We start from the raw sequence: 25,138 nt of genomic DNA on the forward strand, positions 1-25,138 counted from the left end.
CTGCCATTAACACAAGTCTGAAACATGCTGAATCAGGATGCTAAGAATTATACAGAGGAGAAAGTCACGTATCTGATAGGGTTTTCTATTTGCTCCTAGAGTATTCTGGGTAAATGAAGTTTGGGCACATAAACAGAGCTAGCATACCACATAGCCTCAAATTTAGCTAATCAGATCATATAATCTGTGAAATTACAATTTTATAAGCATTAAACAGGCTTTCAAAAAGCAAATGAGCCTGGTTCACGACATGGTACAGCAAACATGATTTCCCATAGGACTGGTCTGTAGCCAGATCACAAATACTGTCTCCATCATTCCAGTAACAGATAGAGGTGATGGAAATCGGAAGGGATTCGCTACCGTAGATCAGATCATGGGTCTATTCTGTCCAGTCTTCTCACCTCATATTCAGGACAGATGAAAAACACCCATAATGCATTAGGACAATTATGCATTAGGACAACATTGTTGAGAGCAGGGTTGGCAGAACACAAATCTCTTTGCAACTCTTCCCTCCACACATGGCAAGCGGCTCACAACCTCAAGCAGGGGCTCTGAAGCAGTGGAGAAGCAGAGCATCCCTCTCTCTCCCCCTCTCCCCTTTTAATCTTTTAAACCAGGATTCATGGAGTGTTGAGCTGGTGTCTGCTCTGGAGACTGGGACACGCTATTCACAGAACAAGCAAAGCACTGGTGGTGGCTGAACAAGTGTCCACACCCTGACCTGCCTATGTACCAGCTCCCTGGCCCTGGTGGGACCATCTCTCCCAAGCTGAGAAGGCATTCCAGTCTCCATAGCTCATTCATTCCTTGAGTTCTTTGCTGAAACTGACAAAGAGGTTGTCATTGGGGAAGGCATTTTTTGTGCTAGGGTTTAAATGCATTAAACTCACTTCATATAGGCCACCAAGGAATCAGCAAATGGTAGCAACGTTTGGTTGCTACTGACCTGCATTAGACTAGGCAGAGGAGCTCCTATTTTATATTCCCTGTTGTCAATTAGGGTAAAAAATTGATTCCAGCTGCACTGAAATTGTTTTCAGTGGAAAATACTCCAGGTTATAAAAATAAAAGAGATGCAAACAGCTTCTTCTCATAGATTACATACTTGCGAAACGGAATATGGGAACTACTGATACGTGGAAGGCAACATTTCAAGGCCAGTCTCCCTACCAGGTTGCCAAGATTTCCTAACAAAAAACCGTATTAGATAACAGATTAAACAGGACGAAGGAAATGAAAACAATTCTTCACCATGGGAAAAAGAAACCAAATAACCTCTGAAGGCAAACCTACTGTATCACACACGTCTGAAGAGAGGAGCAAGGTGAATCAAAACACCGTGCTCAGACCTCTCTCTCCAGGTAACAGAGTATCAGTATGCCTCCTGCACTTTCAGAAGGGTTAAAGTGGTTAGATGTTTCCACTTTCAGTTATTTGTTCTTTTTGAAACACTCACTGACATACTAGTGGTAGAAAGTGCCTGTTTGACAGCCCAGCAGGCTGAAGTCAGCTATTCCCTCTCCCATCTCCCCTCCCTCCCCTCCGCCACGGAACTGGTGAAAAACGAGCAGCAGCTGTGCAAGCTTCCTACACAATCTTTCCCAGCGAGTGTGCCTCATTCCTGCTACGGAGAGACCACTTCCACAGAAATGAGAGGGGAGTTGAGTCTCCATAACCTGTTCAGTTCTTGGCAAGACTGCAAAGGCGGCGAGCAATTAGTGACAAATGTGACATGGAAACGTGCCCATCGTTATTTTTCCCCTCACTATCCTGTTGGAGCCTTCCACATTACAACTCTCCCACCATCTCTGTCGAAATGGCCGTCCTTCCAGGATGTAATTCCTAGCCGGAAAATGATTCTCCTTAAACCACCTGGAGGGTCAACACTTTTCAGTCCTCCATCCCAACCTCTGCAGCATCCCTAGTCCTCAGGCTAAGAGATCACAGAGTCTACAGCTAGAGAACTGAACTACATTTTGAGAACTTTCAATGCAAACCAAAACAGTTACTGCAGCTTTAGCAATGATACAGGTATGACAGTTCTTATATATCCTGCTACTGCTTTTGGCTTAGGAGTTTTATCATGAACTTTTACAATTAAAAAGACGATGATAAGATGTGTACCAGCTAAGCTATCTGTATAGATCAGCAACTATCTTCCCATCCCTTTAACTCTACCCAACTACGCTGTTTCCGCCTTCAGCCACACAGTGTACTATATATCAGCTAGTGTATTGTCCTTAGGCCACCCCCATCAGCACAACCTACTGTACTGTGGTGCACACACAAAAAGGATGGAATCAAAGGCACTGGGATAATTTTTTAGAATAAAAAATTAGTTACGCGTCTGATATAAGGTTGCCCTCTTATAAGAAATTCTAAGCAGGAAGTGAGAAATGCATTTAAATTAGAGTGATAGCAACCTGCATGGACCTGGCACAGTAATCAAAGAAAACAAATGATCAGTTACCATTGGGGCAGGGAAGTTTTTGTTGGGTTTTGTTTTTTAACCTGGACTGACTTTAGACAGACACATCTGGTGGGGGGTCTTCATTTTATATGTATTGAAAGGTCCTCAATTACAACAGTGATAAGCATAATGTAAACATATAAACAAAATTAAATATGCCCGAACAGTCTAAATGCTACAGATAAGAGAGAGATTTCAGAATGAATTTACAATGTATTCACTGCATTAGGCTCTGCCTGGGATCCACAGATACCGTTGATTTGGAAAGTTAGTAGATTCCAAGGCCAGAGGGGACCATTGTGATCATCGAGTGTGACCTCCTGTATAAGGCAGGCCATAGAACTTCCCCAAAATAAAGTTAAAGCTGATGGTATCTAGTATAAATATTGTCTGAATAAAATCTGCTATACAAACTTGCTAATTTATTGGCCAATTTTGAAGTAAGTTAAAAAAAAATCTAAATTCTGGATCTTTCTGTGGTTTTCTGGCTGCATTTCTTATCCTCTTCACACTAAGGTGTGCTGGTTGAAAGGGGAGCTAGAACATGGCAAGAAGTGCTGCCCTCCCCCCAAATGAAGTGTGCACACACACATTTTCTCTCTTTCTCGTAGCACTACATAAGGATGGTCAAATACACCTGTTGTTTTTCCAGCAAATACATCATGGAACATTACACTGCAGTTGAAAAGTTAGCAAAGTCAGAAAAATGAAACATTCTCCGGCTACATAACTTTAACAAAACAAGGAGGAAATATTTAATCAGACAGCTGTGAAAGCTGTGGAACATTCAAGATACGATTATAAAACCCTTATTTTGTTTTAAGCCAAATAAATCTTCTTACTTGGTACTCGTTACTGGATAACCTCCGTTTACATTTCTGGCATGTGGTCATGTTATTAACACATCCATTCTCCAAATGATCTGCAAGTTTCTTTCTCATCACCATTTGTCCACAGCCGGTATGGCAAGGGATTAAAGCATATTCACATAGGCTCTGATGGTCCTGAAAGTTGAAAGTTATAAACCAAGATGTAACCCTGCACAGATACGTGTGTCTACAAATGTCCTCCATTCTGCCTGCATGAATCTTTTTTGCACCATGTGGCCTCTGTGAATAGGCAAATTCCCCACCCCGTTGTCTGACACACAGAACTGGGAGTGTGATTCCCGGCTTAAGCTGATGTACTGATGCACTAAACATAGAGGTGTAGCCGCGGTATCAGGGGTGGCAGCAGCACAGGCTAGTCACCCCCAGCACAAACCTCACCCGGACCCCTTGGATCTCTACTCAGGGCAGCTAGTCCACGGCCACCACTCCCCACTGCCCGTGCTACTATGGCGACACTAGTACGGTAGCTAGCATGAGTGTGTCCAGCTCCAAGTGTTGACATAGTCACAGCCAGGTTAATGTCCAAAACTCACCTCGTTCCTGGGACTTTGTTTTATTCTTAATTTAAAACAACACACACAAAGTTGAGTGTGAGCTCTCTCCTGAGCTGGCTCTTTTAAGGGTCTTCCTTTGTCTCAGCACCAGCCTATCTCCTTGCCTTAGAGACTCCCTGACTTTTATCTTCTCTAGTCAGAGAGCAAATGAGCAATAATGAGATCAAACTGTTCTGGATGGCAAGATGAGCCAGCAGAATAGCTCTATCCCGCTATGCAGGGTACATGAAAGGACATCCTGTCACAGCCTCTAGTACACAACTTGGTCATGGTTCGTAACAGCATTCAAAAGAATTCTTAAATCGAGTTTATTTATCACTATTTGCACTTCTCTCAGCTCATATAATGAAAATCAATTAAGTCTATTTAATTGTTTACAAAATATAATGGAAACATTTCTACTGGCCTGAAGTTCTGTAAAATCTTATTTTACAAAAATCTAAATTTTGAGGCCAAATGTGATCAACAGCGTCCCTTTAACATTACCCCGATTATAACACCTCACTGCAACAATCGCAATGCTTGTCCTCAGTGCATGGAGGAAAAGGGTGCAGAGTAGAAGATTTACGTCTACAATATAAATAGTTTGAACTACTGGAACTTTCAGTAATTATAATGGAGAATAACAATAATTTATAAGGGGCCTTGTGCCCAAGGTCTCTATAAAATCCTGTAATGCTGCTCAGCTTTAAAACAATCGAGTGTTTTTGAATTTACAATCAACCTGGTTTAATTGTCTAAATCAAAAACTTTTTAGAGCCAGATCCTCCTCTGATGTAAATCAGTGTAGCTTTATTGATGTCAAAGGAACTATGCTGATTTCTACCAACAGAGAATCTGGCCCTAAATGTTCCATACTTATACAAAACGTTTATTGTCTAGACATTATGGCCCAGTCCGATAAGGTACCAGTGACTCCAGAGGAAGTTGGCACACTCAACACATCCCTAGATGTGCTCAGCACCTCACGGAATTAGGCCTTATACCTTATTTTTCTGATACTTCATCAAGCATTGAAGCAGGACTAAAACTAGTTTATTACAGTCTCTTTCACTGAGGCTCTCACACTGACCATGTCACAAATGATTTTTTTTTTTTTTAAAGCAAGATAACTGTTCCGGCAGTGAACTCAGAAATGTCAATTTTAATCACACGCCTTGTTTTCAAATCCATTTTTCTGTGTATTCATGCTGAGAGAGGTCCTGGCACCTTTTGAACTCTCAGAACTATGGCACTGAGCAAAACGGGGTAGAGTTTTCTTTAAAGGAGAACAGACAAACGGAAAATGTGTGCAAAATTAGCAAATAAAGGAAAAATATGACAGCAGCATCTCTGCAGCTCCTCATATACAGAGACTGACTGCACACCACATTCCACTTCTAAACTGGGTGGAAAGAGGCCATTAGCTACAGCTCCATTTAACTACGAAGCCCTCTTTTGTCCTCAAGATTATGCAGAGAGGGTCAAGCCCCCCCCGTGTTATTTACATATTGGCTTGAATTTTCTTTTATGATTGTTGTACATGTAGCAGATTCTGAAACACTGTCTGTCTATTTCACCTTTATCATTTCACATGAGTATTCAAAGAAAGACTGTAACATTCTAAATAAACAAGAGTCAGACAGCTATGTTTTTCTTTCTAAGTCTATTTTCTGTTTCCCCTTGTTGTGCCAATATCCCCATGAGCACTGCCTCCCAAATATTACCCTGGGAGATTTATTTTTCTTACAAAAACATAGGAAGCACATTGCTCCTAATAATAGTTTGGAGATCAGGGTATTATGGGCTTCATTGAGGGTTACTTACAAGGTCCTTGCCCATAATGTTATACTCAAACCTACTGGAAAAACTACAGCTGACACAAGCATTTTCAGAGAGACAAGGTGGGTGGAGTCATGTCTTTTGTTGGACCAACTTCTGTTGGTGAGAGAGATAAGCTTTCAAGCCACACAGAACTTTTCTTCAGATCTGCGAAACTCATTCAGAGTGTGACTGCCAAACACAAGGTGGAACATATTGTTTAGCGTAAGTAGTTAACACATATTTCAAGGGACCATTCCAGGTGAATGTATTACCTCACCCACTTTGTCTCTCTAATGTCCTGGAACAGACACCGTACACAAACACACACACATGCATTTTTATAATGTACGCTTCACCATCATTCAAAACATGTTGGGTCTGATCTAAACCCCATTGACATCAATGGGAAGTTTTCATTGACTTTCATTCATCACTGGATCAAATCCTCAGCGAGTATAAATTACTATAACTCTTTTGAGCTTCAATGAAGCTTCATTGACTTACACCAGCTAAAGAGCTGGCTTCATTCTCTTTGTGACCCCAATACAGGAAAACACTTAAGCACATGCTTAACTTTAGGCATGTGCTTAAGACGCATACATTTATGCATGTAAGTAAGTGCTTTGATGAATAAGGATGGACTGCAGAATCGGGTCCTAAATCCCCATGTTTTTCTAACATCACAGGAACATGCCTCCATGACACAATGTTCATCCTCACTAGCAAAACCCCACTGCACACTTATGAGACACAATATGGAAGATGAAACTGTCATCTTTAAACTTACTTCAAAATTTTTCATGATACCAGACCAACTGCATCCAGGGGTCCCACAGTGCACTTTGAATTCAGAAATCTCTTTATTAATGGCAGCATCACTGAAAGCCTGGAAATTAACAACAAGATGGGCAGTCAAACACTGGTCAATAAAATGATCCAAACAGCAGCTATGAGATGGGAACAGGCTGGGACTTTATAGCTTCATAAACCTTGATTTTTTTTCTTTTATGTTTAATCTTCTGCAAAAATATTATTTAGTTTAACGAGTATATAGGAAAAGGCCAAAGGATTGTGAAATCCTATTATTTGTTTCTTATAGCTCAAAAATTAAATGATTTGAGGTGATTTTAATTTATTAAAAATAAAAATGTGCCCTTCCCAGTGAAAACTTTCAGTATAAAGTTTTTTCCTACTCAGAAACCTGAAAACAGGTGTATGCAAAGAATGTGCTGATGGAACCTTAACTATAGAGGGCCCTGCCTCATGCCACTCTAATGTATGCATTTAATTATTGGGGTCATTAACACCTCTTTTACCTGCTGCAGAGAGGATTTAAGACTCAACCTGAATGAGGAGCAGGAGGGGGTACACCCTCTCAAACTCAGGCTGTTTCCATTTAGTTTGCCTAGTGTCCTAGAGAAATCCAAACCATACACATGCATTTTTTCCAGCACTATACAGTATTTTCTTGCATTAACTGTGAAGAACCATGCAATAAATAAATAAAACATGAATCACTGCAGCCTTTTAATATCACATCTTGCACAAGCAAAATAGCCACAGTAGAACAGAGTAGCTCAGTGGTTTGAGCATTGGCCTGTTCAACCCAGGGTTGTGAGTTCAATGCTTGAGGGGGCCATTTAGGAATCTGGGGCAAAAATTGGGGAGTGGTCCTGCTTTGAGCAGGGGGTTGGACTAGATGACCTCCTGAGGTCCCTTCCAACCCTGAGATTCTATGAAAGAGTTTCAACAAGTATTAGGAACACAATGCCTGGAAGACTGCAGATTCCCCACAGATCAAAATATGGAAAATCCAGGGGAGGGAGTGCACAAATGAAACAGCTCATCACTGTACTGAGAATAATAAGAGGCTTTCCCTGCTTTCTAGAAAAAAATTACTCCTGTCAGCCTACAACCTCACTAAGAGACAGAGAAGGAAAAGTGCCACCAGTTCATCTACTTCTTCCCTCTTGATCACTATTTTCAAACAGTGCTCTATCGTATCCAGGTTTAATTAACCCAAGAACAGGGCCTTCACCTCTTCCCTTTGGAAAGATCCTTAGAAAACAATATAGCAATAACAAAGTGCTAACCTGTGCATTATCCATGAGCCCAGGGAACAAAATTATTTGCTCATTTGGTACACTAATTAAAAGAAAAAAGTCACCAGTTCAAAATGAACTAAAGAGATCTGGGCTGTAAGACTGAAATGTCAAGAAACTGTGGAAAAGGGAAAATACTGAGGGGCTCATCCCTCATACTGTAGCAATTGGTTTTCATGCTGTAATTGTACTGTCCAAGCTGTGTTATAACCCGTTTTTAAAAAACATGGTCCTTACACAACGTCTTTTTAAACTGGTTATAAGACAGGTATCATTAGAAAAGAGGAAATATTGAAGTCAGCACCAGAATAGCAAGAGTGAAAGAGATATTCTGGAAGAATAAATATCTGATGAGAAAGGACATAAATCTGAAGACTACATTCCAACTCTTAAGAACTTACAGGTACATTTGGTCTGTGTGGTGGTCTGTGTTAAATTGGTCTGTGTGGTGGTCTGTGTGAAATTGGTTAAATTTGGTCTGTGTGGTGGTCTGTGTGAAACATGGACATTCAAACAATCAATGATAAAGAAACTACAATCCTTTGAATTACGGTGAAAATTCTGAAAATATAATGGACAGCTCACATAACCAACAAAAAAGTATTGGAGATTATTTGAACTCATCAAATACCAGTTAGAGATTTTATGAAAAGAAAGATTCGATTTGTAGGGCACATTTTAAGAGGTTCAGTGGGCAATGCACGTTTACAGGCACTGGAAGAGAAAGCTGATAGCAGAAGAACATGAGGCAGAAAAAGATGACCTGGGATGGATGAGGTGGTATCCTGGGTGGATCAAAAGATCTAGTCATCTACAATACGATTAGCAGAGGATCCTACAGAATGGGCTACCATGGCTGCAAACCTCCAGTAATGGAGATGCCATGTAAGAAGAAGATAAGATGGTTTAGTTCTGTCTACACAGGTCAAACCAATGTTAAAGAACTAGAGTCAATTTCATCGAATAGTAACAATTACTGTTGTAAGAAGAGCAAGAGTACTTGTGGCACCTTAGAGACTGTTCTTTTTGCGGATACAGACTAACACGGCTGCTACTCTGAAACCCGAATTACTGTTGTGAGACTCATTTACATATAGATCTTTGTAATGATTAATATACCAGCAATGCATTGTCAGAAGTTGAAAACATCCTTAAAATATCAGTAAACCGTAAAATTATTTGAGTCCTTTCATTTTAGAAAAAAATCCATTTATATTATTTTACATATAAAGTATTTTTAGACTGCAATCGTATTCAGTTCCTTTTTCTCTTTGCAGACTCTTCACCTTATCCAGCAAGCTTCCCTAAAAGGCAAACACTGACAGCGTTAATCTCTGAGCTGCAGGTAGAGACCCACTATCAGCTCTCATGGTCTTTTTGTTGTGGAGGGGAAGGGGAACTATTTATAAGCTTGAAACAAAAATCTGAAATGGTTCCTGTTCTGACATCCCTTTTCACTAATGCAGTTGATTTATAACACTTTGATGATGATGATATAACTGGCAAAGTAGGACCCAATCCTGCAACCACTGCTCATGCATGTACCCCATTCAAGTAAATGAGACTATTCACTTGAGTAAGGCTGCAGAATCGGGTTCCAAGCTTGTTAATATTGCTCAATGGCACATCGTCTAGAGAACTACTTTCTGCCTCTGCTTCCACTTATAACTTCTGCAAAGGAGTAGAGAGATATTTTCTTGCTTCCTCTGATGTTTCAGTTCCTTGGGCAAAATTACATCAAGACTAGCACCCCTGGGTCTAGCATTTTTACAGATGGGTATTGTGGAGCATCAGGAATTTTTGTGACTTAGCCAGGGTCAGTCAGTCAACAGTAGACCTGGAAACAGAACTCAGGAATTGTAACTCCTAGTTACTTGCTCTAGAACATTTACACTAAAAATCTTTATGCTTCAAGGCATAAGATGACCACTAGCTGGGGTTGGAAGGAATTCTCCCTTTTGGAAAAAAGCAGTGCAATTAGGCTTATGATGGGTGTTTTACACTTTGTCTCTGAAGCATATAGCATTAGCTGTGGTTGGAGACAGGATTCCAGACTTAATGGAAGACGGATGCTTTCTGGAATGGCTGTTCCATGTCTCTTGGATGAACAGTGTCCTCATAACTGTAATTATCTGATTAATTAGTTATATTTTATTTGGTAGACTATTGGTTATATTATTACTGAACCTTGCAATGTCAGGCTTTTATACAGACAAACCAAACTTTATAAATGGGGGGAAATGAGTGGATTTAATCAGTACAAGCAACCTTTCAACAACTTCCTCCTTGAAAATGACATTAATTAGTTAACAAATAGTCACAGTCTTTTAAATATTCAAGAGTTCCAGTAAGGCAAAAAAAATCATTTATTGGGATATAGGGATTTTTGCATTTTGTTGAACAAACATATTTCATGCTGTTTGTTTTGACCTTACTTGTCTGGTATATGTTCTTACACGTACGTGTATTTAAGCAAGAGAAGCAGTCTGTGCTTGGGTCTGTGTGCATTGATGTCATAAATTGTCCTGTAGTGGTATGGAAATCAGCCATTGCTTGGAAACAGAACTAAAAATAAAAGCCTCAGTGGAATCTATTCCATGAAAAAAAAAAAACCTAGAAAAACGAGAACACTTGTACCTTTGTCTGTACATTTAAAAATAGATGCTTACTGGACAGTTTTCAGTCTGCTTGTAATACATAATCCAGTCTATATTTTATAAAAAGATGATAGCTTGCAAACTGTATGTCCAGGTTCTTAAGAACATAGTTTTTCAATAGTAACACTTACCATTTATAGTGTTTTTCATTTTCAAAGCATTTTACATTGACTAATAAACCATCAAACCACACCCAAAGATACATAAATACGAGTATCCCCATTTTACTTGCACAAGGGCACTGATCAAGTTATTGTCAAAAATGAAGTCAGAATTCAAGAGTTCCTGGCTCCCAGTCCCAAACTCAGCCCTCTAGGCCATGCCACCCTCAACAGAACTTCTATATACAAGCTGTAGTTGCATATATTTAAAGCAATCGTGTGAATTGCATAGGTGTGAATGAGTGCAGAATTTGGCCCCAGTTGCTTAATGTAGATTTTAATTCAATATTACAGTACAGTGCAATTCAATATAGTTACTTCTCTGAATCAACCAGCACTGGCTACTGAAGTCCTTCAGTCTAGTGCACAGCTGGAAAATGACCAAAACCAAAGAAAAGAAAAAGCAGGTTAACAACCCCACTGTGGATTTTTTACTACGTCAAAAAAAAAAACAACAACAACAACAAAAAACACAACTTCAGAATTTCCTGGCATTACAGAACAGATTATTATAAATGTATCTAACTTCAGAGGGACAGTCCTGGTGACACATGGGTTTCTCTAATGGCATGTATGTCCTTTGTGCTTTCTGTTTCACTCTCACATTTGTTAATCATTATGGACACAGCTCAAGTAAAGAAGCTGTGAGTGAAAGAACTGCAAAGAGCAGGGGGTTCTCACCTCTTCTTTTTCCACCCAGGCCACTCCCTCAAATGATCATTCACTTGAACCACTAGCTCTCGCCCCCCAGAACATCAATGGAAAGTCTGTCAACAGCAACACCAACACAGAACTTCCCCACCCTCACAAAAGGGCCTGATCCAGAGCCCAATGAAGTAAATGATAAGATTCCCATTGACATCATGGGGCTTTGAATCAAGTCCAAGGAGAGAGAAACAGTATCTTCTCTCTCTATTTCATTATATTATGGTTAACCATCTCTTCTCTATCATTCTGGCCAACTGACAGCAATAATGTTCATACCCTTAAATTGCACTAAATCTTTGGTTTGACTCTAATTCCACAGCAAAAGCTCTTAATTGCCTTGACAGCTCTTTCATCTCAAGCATTCAGATTTATGAACACCAAATATATTGAAAAGCGAATAAAACTATTTACTAAGGGTGGAGGGCGCTGTGGAGGGGGATACCACAAGGCCAAAATACCCACCATATTCTGCATAAGGGTTGACTTCCATCTTAAGAGAAGGAAAGTCAGGCCTGAAGCAACCTGCCCCAGACCCGAATATACCTCAGAACTTGGAGGAAGTTCTAATCCAGAGCCAAATGTCACAGTTGTTCTCTTTTCTGCAATGAGTCCAAACCAAAATCCTGGACTTATTCTATGGGTCATGCTCAGCAGGTTCCAGGGGCAGGGTCCTGGCTGCCGCCCGGCCTCCCACAATGGGGTCCCAGCAGGGTGTGGGGGTAGGATCCTGGCTGCTCCCCAGCCCCCTGTAGCAGGGTCTGGAGTCCAGGCAGCCGGCTGCCGCCCAGCCCACAGGTCTCAGGATCTGGGCAGCTGGCTGGCAGCAGGGCTCGGGGCCTGGGCAGCCGGCTACTGCCCAGCCCCCTGTGGCAGGGTCTGGGCAGCTGGCTACTTCCCGGCCCACACACCAGGGCTCAGGGTCCTGGTAAGGTCTGGGGTTAAGGTCCTGGATGCCCCACAGCCTTTGCGGCGAGGTCTGGGATCCAGGCAGCCGGCTACCGCCTGGCACCATACAGTGGGGTCCGGGGTCCTGGTGAGGTCCACGGTCGGGGTCCTGGCTGCCCCCTACCCCAGCACGGTGGGGGTCGGGGTCAGGGTCTCCAAGCAGCAGGTCCAGGGTCAGGGTCTCTGCCCCATGCCCAGCTCTCCGCACTTGGCCCCACTCTGTGGAGGGGTCTCTAGGTGGAGGGCACTGAGCATAGAGTTTGTGTAGGGGTTTAGGTGGGGGGCAATGTGTTTCTCAACCTGTGGCCCAGCTAACACTAAATAGGTTGAGAACCACTAGACTAAACCAAAATCTTAAGAGGGAAAACTCTTATTGCTGTGGGAAATCCCCGCAAGATACTGTTCAGGCTTGTGTCCCCATTTTATATAAAGTCAAATTTTATTAAAAAGTAACCTATCCTATCATCTTACTTATTCCATAAATGTCTTAACCATCTGATATACCTGTCACATTGGAAAACGCCTTTTATGGTTTAACAGTTGGGAGACAAAGTGAAGGGGAAAAGAAAAAACAGTAATATTAAAATCTCAGGGGTATATATAACTTTAAAAATACATAGGCTATTGGATGCTTCCTGGCACCATTCAGATAAAACACACAGGGGCCATATTTTCTCTGCATTCTCTGCACAAGAAAAATGAAAGGCTTATAGACCTTTTAACAGTTGTTACTTGATGGAGAGGAACAGATGTCACTGGATCTCTGTTGTCATATTATTCTCAAAAAATCAAACATCCTGCTAACATGTAATTTACAGAGCAGTCAGTTCCATGCCAGAGGATGCAAACACAAATGATATTCTGAAATTACTTAAAAAAAACCCCTAACAATGCTTAGACGAGTCTCATGTCTTAGCCTGGGTCCCTTCCAAATCAAGTTTTTAATTTAACGAACAATTTTGGAAAAAGAAATCCAAAATTGCATCTTTTATAACTCCAGTCATGGAAAGAACAAGAGAAAAAAAAATCACATTTGTATTTTAAATACTTTTGATCTTGTTTCAACATCACGAAAGTTCTTCCCGGGACTTAAGATCCCCCAGATTTAGGTTGAATTGCCTAACACACCCACTCAGAGAAGGAAAGTTAACCAATGCCAGTCCCCATGACTTTTTTCAGGGATGGGTCCAATTCTGCTCTCATTTATCCCCTTGTGACTGCACTGAGGATAACGGTGTTCAGAATAAGAATCTGGCTGGAGAACTGGGCCCCACATTCTTATTTCCAGCCAGCATATGACCATATATTGCATGGGTGTAAATGAGAGCTAAATCTGGCCCAAGCCTTTTACAGTCAATTCTAGCCGGTTCCTATGCAGCTGCCGATGGTCCCTATAGAGTGGAATCAGTACAGTTATACTGCATAAGGAGGGCAAGATGTGGGGGAGCCAGGTGGGGATGTGCACCCACAGCACAGGGTAGAAGCCTGTGCCAGGCGAGCCCCCTGCGTAGCAGTGTGTAGGAGGCGGCAGCGGGTATAGGGGAATGCCCTCAGATCCTCCAGCTGAATTCAATAAATCATGCAGCTGCTCAATACCTCTCAGTTAGCTGTAGCACACAGAGGGTCATCAAACAAAGGAGGCAAAGAATCAGCCCAGGAGGCCAAAGGTTACCTCAGTAACAGATCATGGAATAAGCTATTGTTGTTGTGTGGAAAACTTATTTCTCATATTATATACATACATACACACACATAAGCAAACTAATAGTATGCGGGAGCAAAGTCTGACAAAGACACAGGAGAGGTGGAGGGGAGGGCCTTGATAAGGGACAAATGAGCAAACCTGCTAAGGAGTCTATTATTCACAGTAAGAAAAGGAGTACTTGTGGCACCTTAGAGACTAACAAATTCACACTGTTTACAAACCCCAGCCCTGCAAGCTGATTCACAAGCAGAGTCCTCAAGTCTGTGTGAAGCCCCACTGAACTTCCGCAGGCCTCTGTGCAGGCGTTAGGGTCTACCCCTGTGGATCAGCTGACAAGACTGGTGCCTTGGTCACCACATCCCACCTACAGTTTTACAGAAAGTCCCACTAACGGTTTTATAGAAGTCCCACACTACAGAAATCCCGAGGTTTTCACAGAATTGATGAGTATCGTGAGCAGTACAAAACGGTTTCGTTTGTACCTAGGCTTATACCTGGGCCCCCTGTACTCTGCAATACTGTAGCTGTGGGGATTTGCTGCAGAATTGGACATTTTCCCAAGATCCTACAGAATTCAGTATTTTATCTCAAAATTATCATTTTATGGGTGCCTTGTGCCCAGTACTTTGTTTTCTTTTTCCTTTCCCCACGGAGACGTAGCTGCAGATGCCTTTTGCTCCACATCATTCTCCACGAGGGAGACTTAGTTGGATTACCAAGCATGCTTTCTTGCACTGTTCCATGAAACCAGGGAGTAGGGGATTTGGGAGAAAGAGCCAAGGTCCAGTTTGTAGCCACGGTGTAGGGGAGTGAACTGGTCCCCATGGAGAATAGTGCAGCAGCTGTTATCTGAGGAGTTGAACCACTGATGCCAGCTGTGAGCTCCCCAACTCCCTGGCACACATGAGGGAAAGGAGATTCTGAGCCAAGCTGTTCTGAGAACATTTCAGGAGCCAAAACCCAAAATATAGTGAAAATATTCATCATCAAAAATATTCTTAATTAAAACCCCCCTGAAAATTTGTCAGTGAATATTTTTGTCTGATTACTTTCAACAATGAGTTTTTTGTGATGTTCTCCAGGCCCCCTGGCTCCCACGGTGTTCTCCAGGCAACACAGCTAGCCAGTCTTGTCTATTCTACTCTTTTCTATATAGGTTCTTGTACCACACTCATCGCCGTATTATCTGAGCCGCCTTCCAGAAGTGTGTTAGGTAATGTAACTAACATCTGTCCTGCGAGGTTTGTTCTCATCCTCTCCCCAGAGGGAGAAGCGTATGCATTGGTGTGTTTTGGTTTGGTACTGGCTTTTTTTTATATGTAAACATATCTGTTGCTATGTGTTTTTATTAGAGAAGGCAGGTGAAAGAAAGGCACCTTGCACTTGGAACAGAGAGTTGGGAGGTAAGTGATGGTCCTTAGTTCTTGTGGGAGTTCATTTCAGAGTTTTGGATCAGCTCCAGATAAAGTTTTGTCTCCCACCTACATTTCTGCCTCCTTCTATTCCCTGGCTGGCTTTGGTTAAGGCATGGATACATTTTTGTACAGTGCCTAGCACAATGGGGCACTGAGCTGGCTGAGGTCTGTAGGTGCGACCAAAATATGATGTTAAGCAATAACAACAATAATTGAGGTGGTGTGTTTGGGAGTGGGAAGATGGGAATGAAGGGTATTTCATGCCCATAGAATAAGTTAACTTTGCAGCAGATTTTAGGGCTTCTTGGTGCAGAACTTGGTGGAGTTCACAAGGTGCTACTTACATCCGAACACTTTTTGGATCAAGAACTGAGGAAACGTCCAGGATGTTAAGGTATCTAGGTTAATATGCACAACTGCGGAATCAGCCACCATCACTTTCTTTACTATTCCCTCTTCTAAAAAATAATACTTCAATGACTCTAGCATTAGCCCAGAGAGACAAATGAAACATCAATACAAACACGATTACATACCCTTTCTTCTGCCAGTAAGCTTCCTTCATTTACTGTTCCAGGATCCTCTGCATTACATTTCTGACAAACTGGGTTTTTGTTGTTTCTGGTGGAAAAAAATTAATAAAAAAAATTATTTGTGAACTGTAGTTAAGAGAGCCTCTGTTTCAAGAATGACAAATTAAAAAAAAAAACAACAGAAGTATGACTTTCAGCTCAAGGTCAACCCACTTTATGGTAAAAGGGCCAAATCCTGGTCCCATTGAAAGTCCACAATTTTTAAGCATCTATCTGCAAAATCTGAACCATCATGATTACTGTGCTCTACAAAGCCAGCAATGCTGGGAATCTGCTTCTCTCAGTGAGGTAGGCACTAACTTCATGTAGCGTACAATAACCTGAAATCTGAAGTCTTTTAACACAGAAGTGATATACTTTCTTCTCTGGTAGGTGGCTAGGTTTTTAATTGCCAGGATATATCTCAGGGCTCAATCTTCTCTTCATTCACACAGGCCACCATTGTTGTGTTGACTTGTAAAACTGGCTATTGTGTGTACACGTGAAGGGCAATGGCATAGCTGGTGCTGGAGTGAACGCTAAAGTGGCATCATCATACTTTCCAGTTGGAAGGATCACACCGCCACAAAATGCTTTGGTTTTAATTTAACATATTTCTTAAATTAGCATTTATACTTGTGCAATTAAAGGGAAAAACCAACGCTTTTCAGGAAGAGGTAAGCACTTTTGTGATGCTGCAATTACCATCCAGCCGAGTCATGTATTAGCTCAGCAGGTTTGCTTGGTTCAGTTTCCAGCTGCATTACAAGGTTGTCATGAGAAGATATAAGCGCACAGAGCAAATTCTGTTCTTACTTTCAGGAGCGCAAGTCCTGAGTGACTCCACTGACTGCAGCAGTTACTCTGGATTTACACCAGCGTGAGCAAACAGAATTTAGCCTAGGAGGCCAAATGCATTCTGTGTAAACTGCCATTACATCGTAATGCTTTGACCTGCCAGTCACATGTGGCTGGCTGACCGACTCAGCTTTTTGTTACAGTTTAATCAGGATATATACTTAAGGCTTGTCCACACTGGCAATTTACAGCACTGCAACTTTCTGGCTCAGGGGTGTGAACCCCCCCCCCCCCCCGCCCCCCGAGCGCAGCAAGTTGCAGCGCTGTAAAGCGCCAGAGTAGACAATGCACCAGCACTGGGAGCCGCGCCCCTCATGGAGGTGGTTTACGTAGAGCGTTTGGAGAGCTCTCTCCCAGCGCTGCGCCACGACCACACAAGGCACCGCAGCACTTCAGCATTGTCAGCGTAGACTAGCCCTTAAAGAGGAGACGGGAGAAGCAGCTAACCCATTAAGAACAATATCCATCTATCTCCAAGCAAAAAGGCTGCGATGGTTCTGAGGGTTGGCTCCTCACTGGGCACTGACCCAGATTTTACACTGTGCACTTTATAATGTTCTAAAATAATAACATTTTAAACTTCCATAGCACCTTTCATCCAAGAATTGCAAAGCATTTTACACATATTAAAGTCACTTCACAATAGCCTTCCTATGAGCTCTCCCTTTTGGACTGGGAAGGGAAACTGAAATATAGAAACTGGCTTCAAAGAGAAACTGCAGAGCTACAATTCATTTGCAAATTTAACATCATCAATTTGGGCTTGAATAGGGACTGGGAGTGGCTGGCTCACTACAAAAGCAATTTTCGCTCTCTTGGTATTGACACCTCCTCATCAATTTATTGGGAGTGGACCACATCCACCCTGACTGAATTGGCCTTGTCATCACTGATTCTCCACTTGTAAGGTCACTCCCTTCTCTTTATGTGCCAGTATATTTATGCTTGTTATCTGTAATTTTCACTTCATGCATCTGAAGAAGTGGGGTTTTTACCCACAAAAGCTTATGCCCAAATAAATCTGTTAGTTTTTAAGGTGCCACCGGACTCCTCATTGTTTTTGTGGATACAGACTTACACGGCTACCCCCTGATACTTGAAGTATAGAGAGGTAATTTGCCTAGGGTTATACAGCAAGACAACAGCAGAGCCAAGAGGAGAACCTAGGAATCCTGACCACTACACCACACTCGAAGCCTAGAGACATACATCCTGAAAATAATCCCACTGTAAGGAAGAATACATGGATGATAAAATTACTACTATCAACATCCCAGATACTCTCAAACTCTACTCTAGCACTTTCTCTCTATTTAGTAGATTATCACAACAGATCATCCTACTAGGTTTGCAGCTACAGAATCAGCCACTTGAAATCTTTCGGTCTTCTTGGCAGAAATGCATTATCACGTGGTCCCCTGTTGAAAGAACTTACCGTACAACCCATGACAGGCAAGCCGAGCAGTATCTATGCCCGCATAGCGTTTGCTGGGCTTTCTTCAAGACGTTATTACAGCTGCTACAAAGGTATTTGTGATCGGGCACATTCTCACAGATGCTGGTGGGATAACCAAAGGGAAATTCGTTTTCATCAGGAGATGAGTCAGGGCCATCCGGAGAGACTCTGTCTGCCCTCTCAGCCATCTGAAGTAAACTGCTGTGAAAGATGTGGAACACACTAACTGCTGAAACAAGCAGACACCCGCTCTGGTAGATGTGAAATAATACATTGAGCATCAAAGTCCACAAGGCAACTTCAAACCTGTGTAGTAATCTAGCGATCGGTTTAATTAAATCTGTAGCTGACATGTGTGACTAAGTGTCATGGTGGGTTTTGACTAGGTACCAGCAGGAAATTACTGTACAGATTTAAAATTCCCCTGAATCACAAAATGAAAACAGATACATTATAATCAAGAGGAAGCTGGGGGGCTTTGCATAGTTTTCAGGTTTGTTTTCAGGGCAAAGTAAATATGTCTGTTCTTTTTAGAACTATACCACCATTGGTCAATATTGCACAGCAGAATTATTTCCTGTAGAGTAAATCCCCAGTCTCAAGAACTCTAGTTCCCATTTCACCCAAAGCTTGTCCATGATTGCATTTTACAGATGTGGAAACTCCAGAACAGAGAGGTGTAGTGACTTTCCCACAGCCACACAGGAAGATAGAGGCAAAGCCAGGAAAATACAAGTCCACTAACAACTAATGCCATGCTCTAGCCACTAGACACATAGGGCCTGATTTGCTGAGCACCTCCAGCTCTCCCTCTGTAGTTAATGGACACTGTGAAAATCAGGCCAACACTGCCTCTGGAGGACTCAAGAACCATTTGGAAAATTCAGGGTTTTATTACATATAGAACCTGAACAAATATAATTCATAATTGTACCCTTATGAATCACATTTTTCTCATGACAGCACTAATACAGAAGTACCCGTCCTGGTACCAGTGGTGACATTAGCAGAAACTGTTATTAACTAATAATCTGAAAAAACAGAATCAATGTTCATGTTAGCTCAGAGAACAGAATGCAATTTTTTCCTGCCCTAAAAACCCACACAGGCTCTGATCAGCCAGGAACCTAGAGGAATATAATACTGTACAATTATAAGGCCATCTTCTAGACACGCTGCACATTTTTCTGTGGTGATCAGTGCCCTAGATTAGATATCCTGTAATTCTTGTGCAGGAAAGTCTCCATTGACTTCAGTGGGACTTTTGCTTGTGTAAACAGCTGTAAGATTGTACTGTTTTCTTTTCTCTGTGGTACCTTGCATACATATTGTATCCCTAAATGTGTTACATCAGTAAAGATTAATACAAAACTCCTAAGAGAGGGAGGGAGATTCTAACAGGCCTAGGCATCAAAAAGTTATTTTCAGTTAAGATTTGAAATAAGATGAAAAGTCAACAAGCTCGAGAAATAAAAAAGGGTGTTCCAGATAGTAGAAACTGCAGAGAAGAAGATTCTTGCACCAACAGTGGCCAGAAAATACACAGGGGCATTCAGGAGTGTTTATCGCAGCCAAGATGTTTTTGTAACCTACTACTAAGGAGGCCAGCTAGCTACATTCTCAAATACCTCCAAGTCAATGGCTTGCCTTTGCGGCATACCAGCTGCATTATTACTGGGGGGTTGGCCAAAGCCTCCATCGATTTCCCTCCCCCCAGGGTCTCATATAATAAACGCACGACCTAAAGAACGTGTAACCGAAACCATTATTGGCTCCTATACATGCCATAAAGGTGGCTTTACAAGGCTTTTCCTTGATAGGGAATGGGGTGGATTATTTCAGTCGGGGGGCCTGAAAACCCCCCTACTGACTTTAGCGCAAGGAGGAAGCCAGCTCTCCCCCTCTCTCTGTGCAATGACCTATCGGGAGACACGTGTTTCCAGGGGGGACGACAGAGCGGAAGGCCAGACGGGAATGGGATCTCCAGACCTAGCCTGGCCTCCCGGATATCGCAGGCCACCGACACCCCCCGGCCCCTGCCCGCTAAACCCAAACCAGCTCAGCCCAGCAGGGCTGAGGCCGAGCGCTGGGGAAGCAGGATGGGCTGTGGTGGGGGCTCAGGGGGTCGAGGTGGCCCATGCCCGGGGGGGGGGAGCACGGGGGGGTCCTGAGGTCCCTGGCCCGCGATGGGGGAGATCGGGGGGGGGGCGAGATTTCTGGCCCGCGCTCGGCTGCGAGGCTCTGGGGTCCCTGGCCCTGGGGTCCAAGCCCAGCCTGGAGCGGGCGGGGATCCCGGCCCGGCCGCCACCTTACCTGAGCCCCAGGCTGCTGCAGGGAGCCCGCCCGCCGCGCAGCTGTCCCTGGCCGGGGCCCGGTCTGAGCCGCCGCCTGCCGCTGCGGCGCTTCCCTCCCCCGGCACCCGGGGGCCGGAGCTGGCGGCAGCGGGAGGCCGAGGCCGAGGCCGGCTCTTTGTTCAGCCACAAAGAGAAACCAGAGCCAGGGCCTGAAATCCCCGGGGGGGGAGTCATAGGGATGGCCGGGGGGGAGGGGGGCGCAGGGGAGCTCTCAGGGATCCCGGGGGGGGGAGTCCCGGTGTGGGGGCTGGGGGAGCTCACAGGGATCCCCAGTGGGAGCTGGGGGGGATCACAGGGATCCCCAGTGGGACCTGGGGGAGCTCACAGGGATCCCGGGGGGGGGGGGCTGTTGGGCGAGCTCACAGGGATCCCCAGTGGGGGCTGGGGGGGCTCACAGGGATCCCCAGTGGGGGCTGGGGAGCTCACAGGGATTCTCGGTGTGGTGGTGGGGGAACTCACAGGGATCCCTGGTGTGTGTGATGGTGGGGGGTTGGGGGGGCTCACAGGGATCCCCAATGTGGGTGGAGAGTTTGGGGGCGCTCACAAGGATCCCCAAGGTGGGGGTGGGGGAGCTCACAGGGATCATCAATGTGGGGGGGGGGGGTTGGGGGAGCTCACAGGGATCCCCAGTGTGTGGGGGGCTGGGGGAGTTCAGAGGGTTCCCCAGTGGGGAGGGGCCTGGGGAGCTCATAGGGGATCCGCAGTGTCTGTGTGGGGACTGGAGGAATGCATAGGGGATCTCCAGTGTGTGTGGATGGCAGTGTGTGGGGGTGGGTGAACTTCACAGGAATCCCCAATGTGTGTGGATGGCTGGGGGAGGTCACAGGGATCCCCAATGTTTGTGGATGGCTGGGGGTAGCTCATAGGAAATCTCCAATGTGTCTGGGTGGCAGCGTGGGTGGGGGGACCTCACATAGATCTGCAGTATGTGGGGGTGCTGGGGGAGTTCACAGGGATCCCCAGTGGTTGTGGGGGGGAGGCTGGGGGAGCACCTGGGGAGTTCACAGGGGATCCACAATGTCTGTGTGGGGACTGGAGGAGCGCACAGGGGATCTCCAATGTGTGGGTGGGGTGGGTGAAGGTCACAGGGATCCCCAGTGTTTGTGGATGGCAGTGTAGGTGGGTGGGTGAACCTCACAGGGATCTCCGGTGGGGGGGGAGGGCTCACATAGATCTGCAGTATGTGGGGGGTCTGGGGTAGCTCACAGGGACCATCTCTGATCTGTGTTTGTCTAACTTATTCTTAAAATCCTCCACAACTTCCCTTGGAGCCTATTCCTGAACTTAACTGCCCTTATAGTTATAAGATAAAATACATTACCTTACCCACCTCGTCTTTTTAATATCCTTGGACCAACAGGGCTCCACCACTACAAACAACTTCTAGATAGAACACTTTTCCTAATATCTAGCTTAAATCTTCCTTGCTGCATATTAAGCCCTTTGCTTCTTGTCCTACCTCCAGCAGACATGGCAATTAATCACCAACCTCCTTATAACAGCCCTGAGCATATTTGAAGACTATCGTGTCCTCCCTGGGTCATGTTTTCTCAAAACTAAACATGCCCAGTTTTTTCCTTTACCATTTTTCCTCATAGATCAGGTTTTCTGAAGCTTTTATTGTTTTTGTTCCTCTCCCCTGGACTCTCTCCAACTTGTCCCCATCGTTCCTAAAGTGCAGCACCCAGAATTGGACACAGTACTCCAGCTGAGACCTCACCAGTGTTGAGCAGAGCAAGACAATTACCTGCTGTCTTACATATGACATGCCTTTGAATACACCTGAATGACACTAGCCTTTTTTGCAACTGCCTCCTATTTTTGCCTCTCTTTCAGTTTGTACTGCACTAGAGTCCCCAGATTCTTTTCAGTGATTTCATTTAGACCACATACCTAGGAAGGTTTCTTCATAAGAAGGGGGTTCTCTTCCCCCGCCCCTGAGGACAAGTTGAGAGAACAATCAAAGTGGGAATTGAGGGCACTCCATACTTAGCAGGACTGGACCCTTACAGAGAAAGTTAAAGGTGCAAATACTGCATCAGACCAGTGGTCCATCTAGCCCAGTCCTGCCCAAAAGTACTTCTTTGATTCTGCTTGTATTTTCTGTACTGCTTTATAGAAAGGCTGAAAGAAACATTTAGGTAAGATCTTGAACTTCCTGCCTCTCACCTCCCCCCCCTCATGTGATAAAACAGTTATATTAATGTGTTTTATGAAGAGCTCAGAAATATTCATCAGCTCCACTCACATGGCTGTTGTGTGACTCAGCTCTTTGGTTGCCTGCACAATATAGTAATGTTCTTTTTTCAAGTGTTCTATCACATCTGTGGTACGGGCAAGAGAAAAGGTTCCCAAAAATCTTTCCATTAAACTCCCACCTCCCTGTCTTAAATAGACAATGTCAAGTAATATAGGAAAAAATAGTATTTGTCATCATTTGGGAGATATGTTCTCTAGATTTCAAAAGAGTAGTTTAGTTTAAAAATCAAACACAGTTGGAGAGAACTATATCTAAAAAGATAGCCACTTTTTATTATGACTTACAGTATTTATTCTCTCCCCAAAGCTGTGATGCTCTGTGCTCATGCACTAGTGGTGCTCATGCACTCACAATAGGACCATTTTTGCAAGCACCCACTACTGTGAGTATTGTACTCTATAAGCACTGCTCCTGGTAGTGTTTGCACAACACAGCCTATAGAAACCATGATTGTTTTAAGAAAGATAGAGCAGGAAATGTTTGGATGAAATTGTTGGAAACAAATTTTATTTTCAGGCTTCTGAGAGGTCAGTTGAAAACGATAGGAAGTATTAAACACAAACTGAAAACCTGCTACAAAAGGGACAGGGTCTCTTTATGTAACATAATAGATGGGCAGCTGCTCAGTTTTCTTTACCATTTCGAACTCTTATCTGTAACAGAAAACATTTTAGCTCGTTTTGTTTTGTGGCCCAAGACTGTTTTCAAATCACAGCTGTCAGCTAATCTACTCATGGAATTTAGAGATGAATAACTAGCATTTTGTGGTGGCTGGTATTTTCAGAGAGAAGGGTCAAATTCTTTTAGGAGTTCAAGCAGTTGTTCCAAGAGAGGTTTCCCATATTTATGTTCTCAGCCCTTTAATTTTGTTCATTAAAAATCTCCTTCTTGGACCAAATCCCTCTCTCAGTTATACCCATACAATCTTACTGGAGTCAATGGGGTTTCAGGAGTGTCACCAAGAGCAGAATTTGGTCCTTTGCTTTGTCAGAAAATATTACCAGCTAAATAAAAACAAGAATGAGGAAAAGGGGATTGGGGTTACAAAGCTACGTAAATGTAAACATCACACAGTGTAGTCTTATAATTAGAGCAGCAGACCGGGGGTCAGAACTTCTGGATTCTAATCCAGCTGCTGCCATAGCTTCCTTGTATGATGCCAGGCAAATCACTCAGATCTGTGCATGAAAGGTGCCACATACAAGCTAAGTATTAATATTAATTACTGTCGTTGCACGTGCAAATGGCTAATTATAACAACATGGGTATGCAATTACCTGATTTGTGCATGCAGTCATGGTAATTGCGTGTGTAACCTTTTAAAAATCAGGCTTCTAATTTTAATAAGATATTTGATGGTGCAAATGTGAAAGTGGCAACATGATCTAAGTTTTGGTAAGGTTAATGTTTAAACTGATGGCCTTAAAAATAAGGGCGACTTAAGTGAATGGGAGTTTAGGTTGAGAAACAATTGTAGGATTGGCCCCTAATACCATTCCATCTATGCTTCCCGCTTCAATGTGGTGCAAGCTTATTCACAGATGTTCTGTTTTCTGACTGCAAGATAGACAGCGTTGCATACCATAGCATTGGCCTTTATGTTACCAAAATTAAATATGGAAACACTGACACAACCAGAACTTGAGTGGTGTGAATGGCTAGTGGCAAAGATCAGTCAATGTTTCCATTATAAAACTCTGTTTTCATAGTTTTAGAACTAGGACCATAAAATTCACATTGGGTTGAAATATGACGCAGAAATTCTCAGCCAGGGTATGAATTACTTTTTAAAGAAAATATGTCTGAATGTGGCCATTTTTAAGTGGGAGTGCAAAGAAATAGAAGTTAATGGTTTCAGAGGGGAGGCCGTAATACAGTTGGGTCAATTTCAGTTTCTGAATGAGAGAGAGACAAAAAAACTCAATGTGCTAACACTACTGTATGTCTCTGCTGTATGTTAAGTGAGCCTATTCCCTCTCTTTCGCCTTCACGGTTCTGTAAAATATTACACCTTTATCTTAAAAGGCACTGAATTACACAAAGAAACTAAAGATAAGTTTTTGGTACTTTCCAAACTTGAGATATTTCCTCTGGTAAATTTCCCCCACATGAGATCAGTTAACCGAAAACAGGATGTGGCTCACAAAGAGATTAAGATTTGAAGCTTGACTATATTATAGACCCATTACACTGATGTTGGCTTTGCAGGGGCAGTGTATTAC

At 43.2% G+C, this 25,138-nt stretch overlaps 1 protein-coding gene across 7 annotated transcripts in view; it reads right to left on the reverse strand.

Annotated features, from left to right (window-relative positions):
- TRAF1 (TNF receptor associated factor 1) overlaps positions 1 to 25,138 on the reverse strand; it is a 60,395-nt gene that overhangs the window by 12,407 nt on the left and 22,850 nt on the right. For 3 of the 7 annotated variants that reach the window (XM_043530347.1, XM_027823529.3, XM_043530348.1), the window contains 4 exons: positions 18,282 to 18,503; positions 15,953 to 16,037; positions 6,511 to 6,609; positions 3,319 to 3,480 (listed from right to left, as the gene is read on the reverse strand). In XM_043530347.1, the coding sequence (XP_043386282.1) occupies positions 3,319 to 3,480; positions 6,511 to 6,609; positions 15,953 to 16,037; positions 18,282 to 18,503 (568 nt within the window). Of the gene's footprint in view, positions 1 to 3,318; positions 3,481 to 3,899; positions 3,998 to 6,510; positions 6,610 to 15,952; positions 16,038 to 18,281; positions 18,504 to 20,615; positions 20,779 to 25,138 lie in introns of those variants that run through there. The other 4 variants (XM_037879734.2, XM_037879732.2, XM_043530346.1 and 1 more) reach the window with 4 other exon arrangements.

The sequence above is a fragment of the Chelonia mydas genome, chromosome 16 (genome assembly GCF_015237465.2).
Source record: "Chelonia mydas isolate rCheMyd1 chromosome 16, rCheMyd1.pri.v2, whole genome shotgun sequence".
NCBI classification, from domain to species: Eukaryota; Metazoa; Chordata; order Testudines; family Cheloniidae; genus Chelonia; species Chelonia mydas.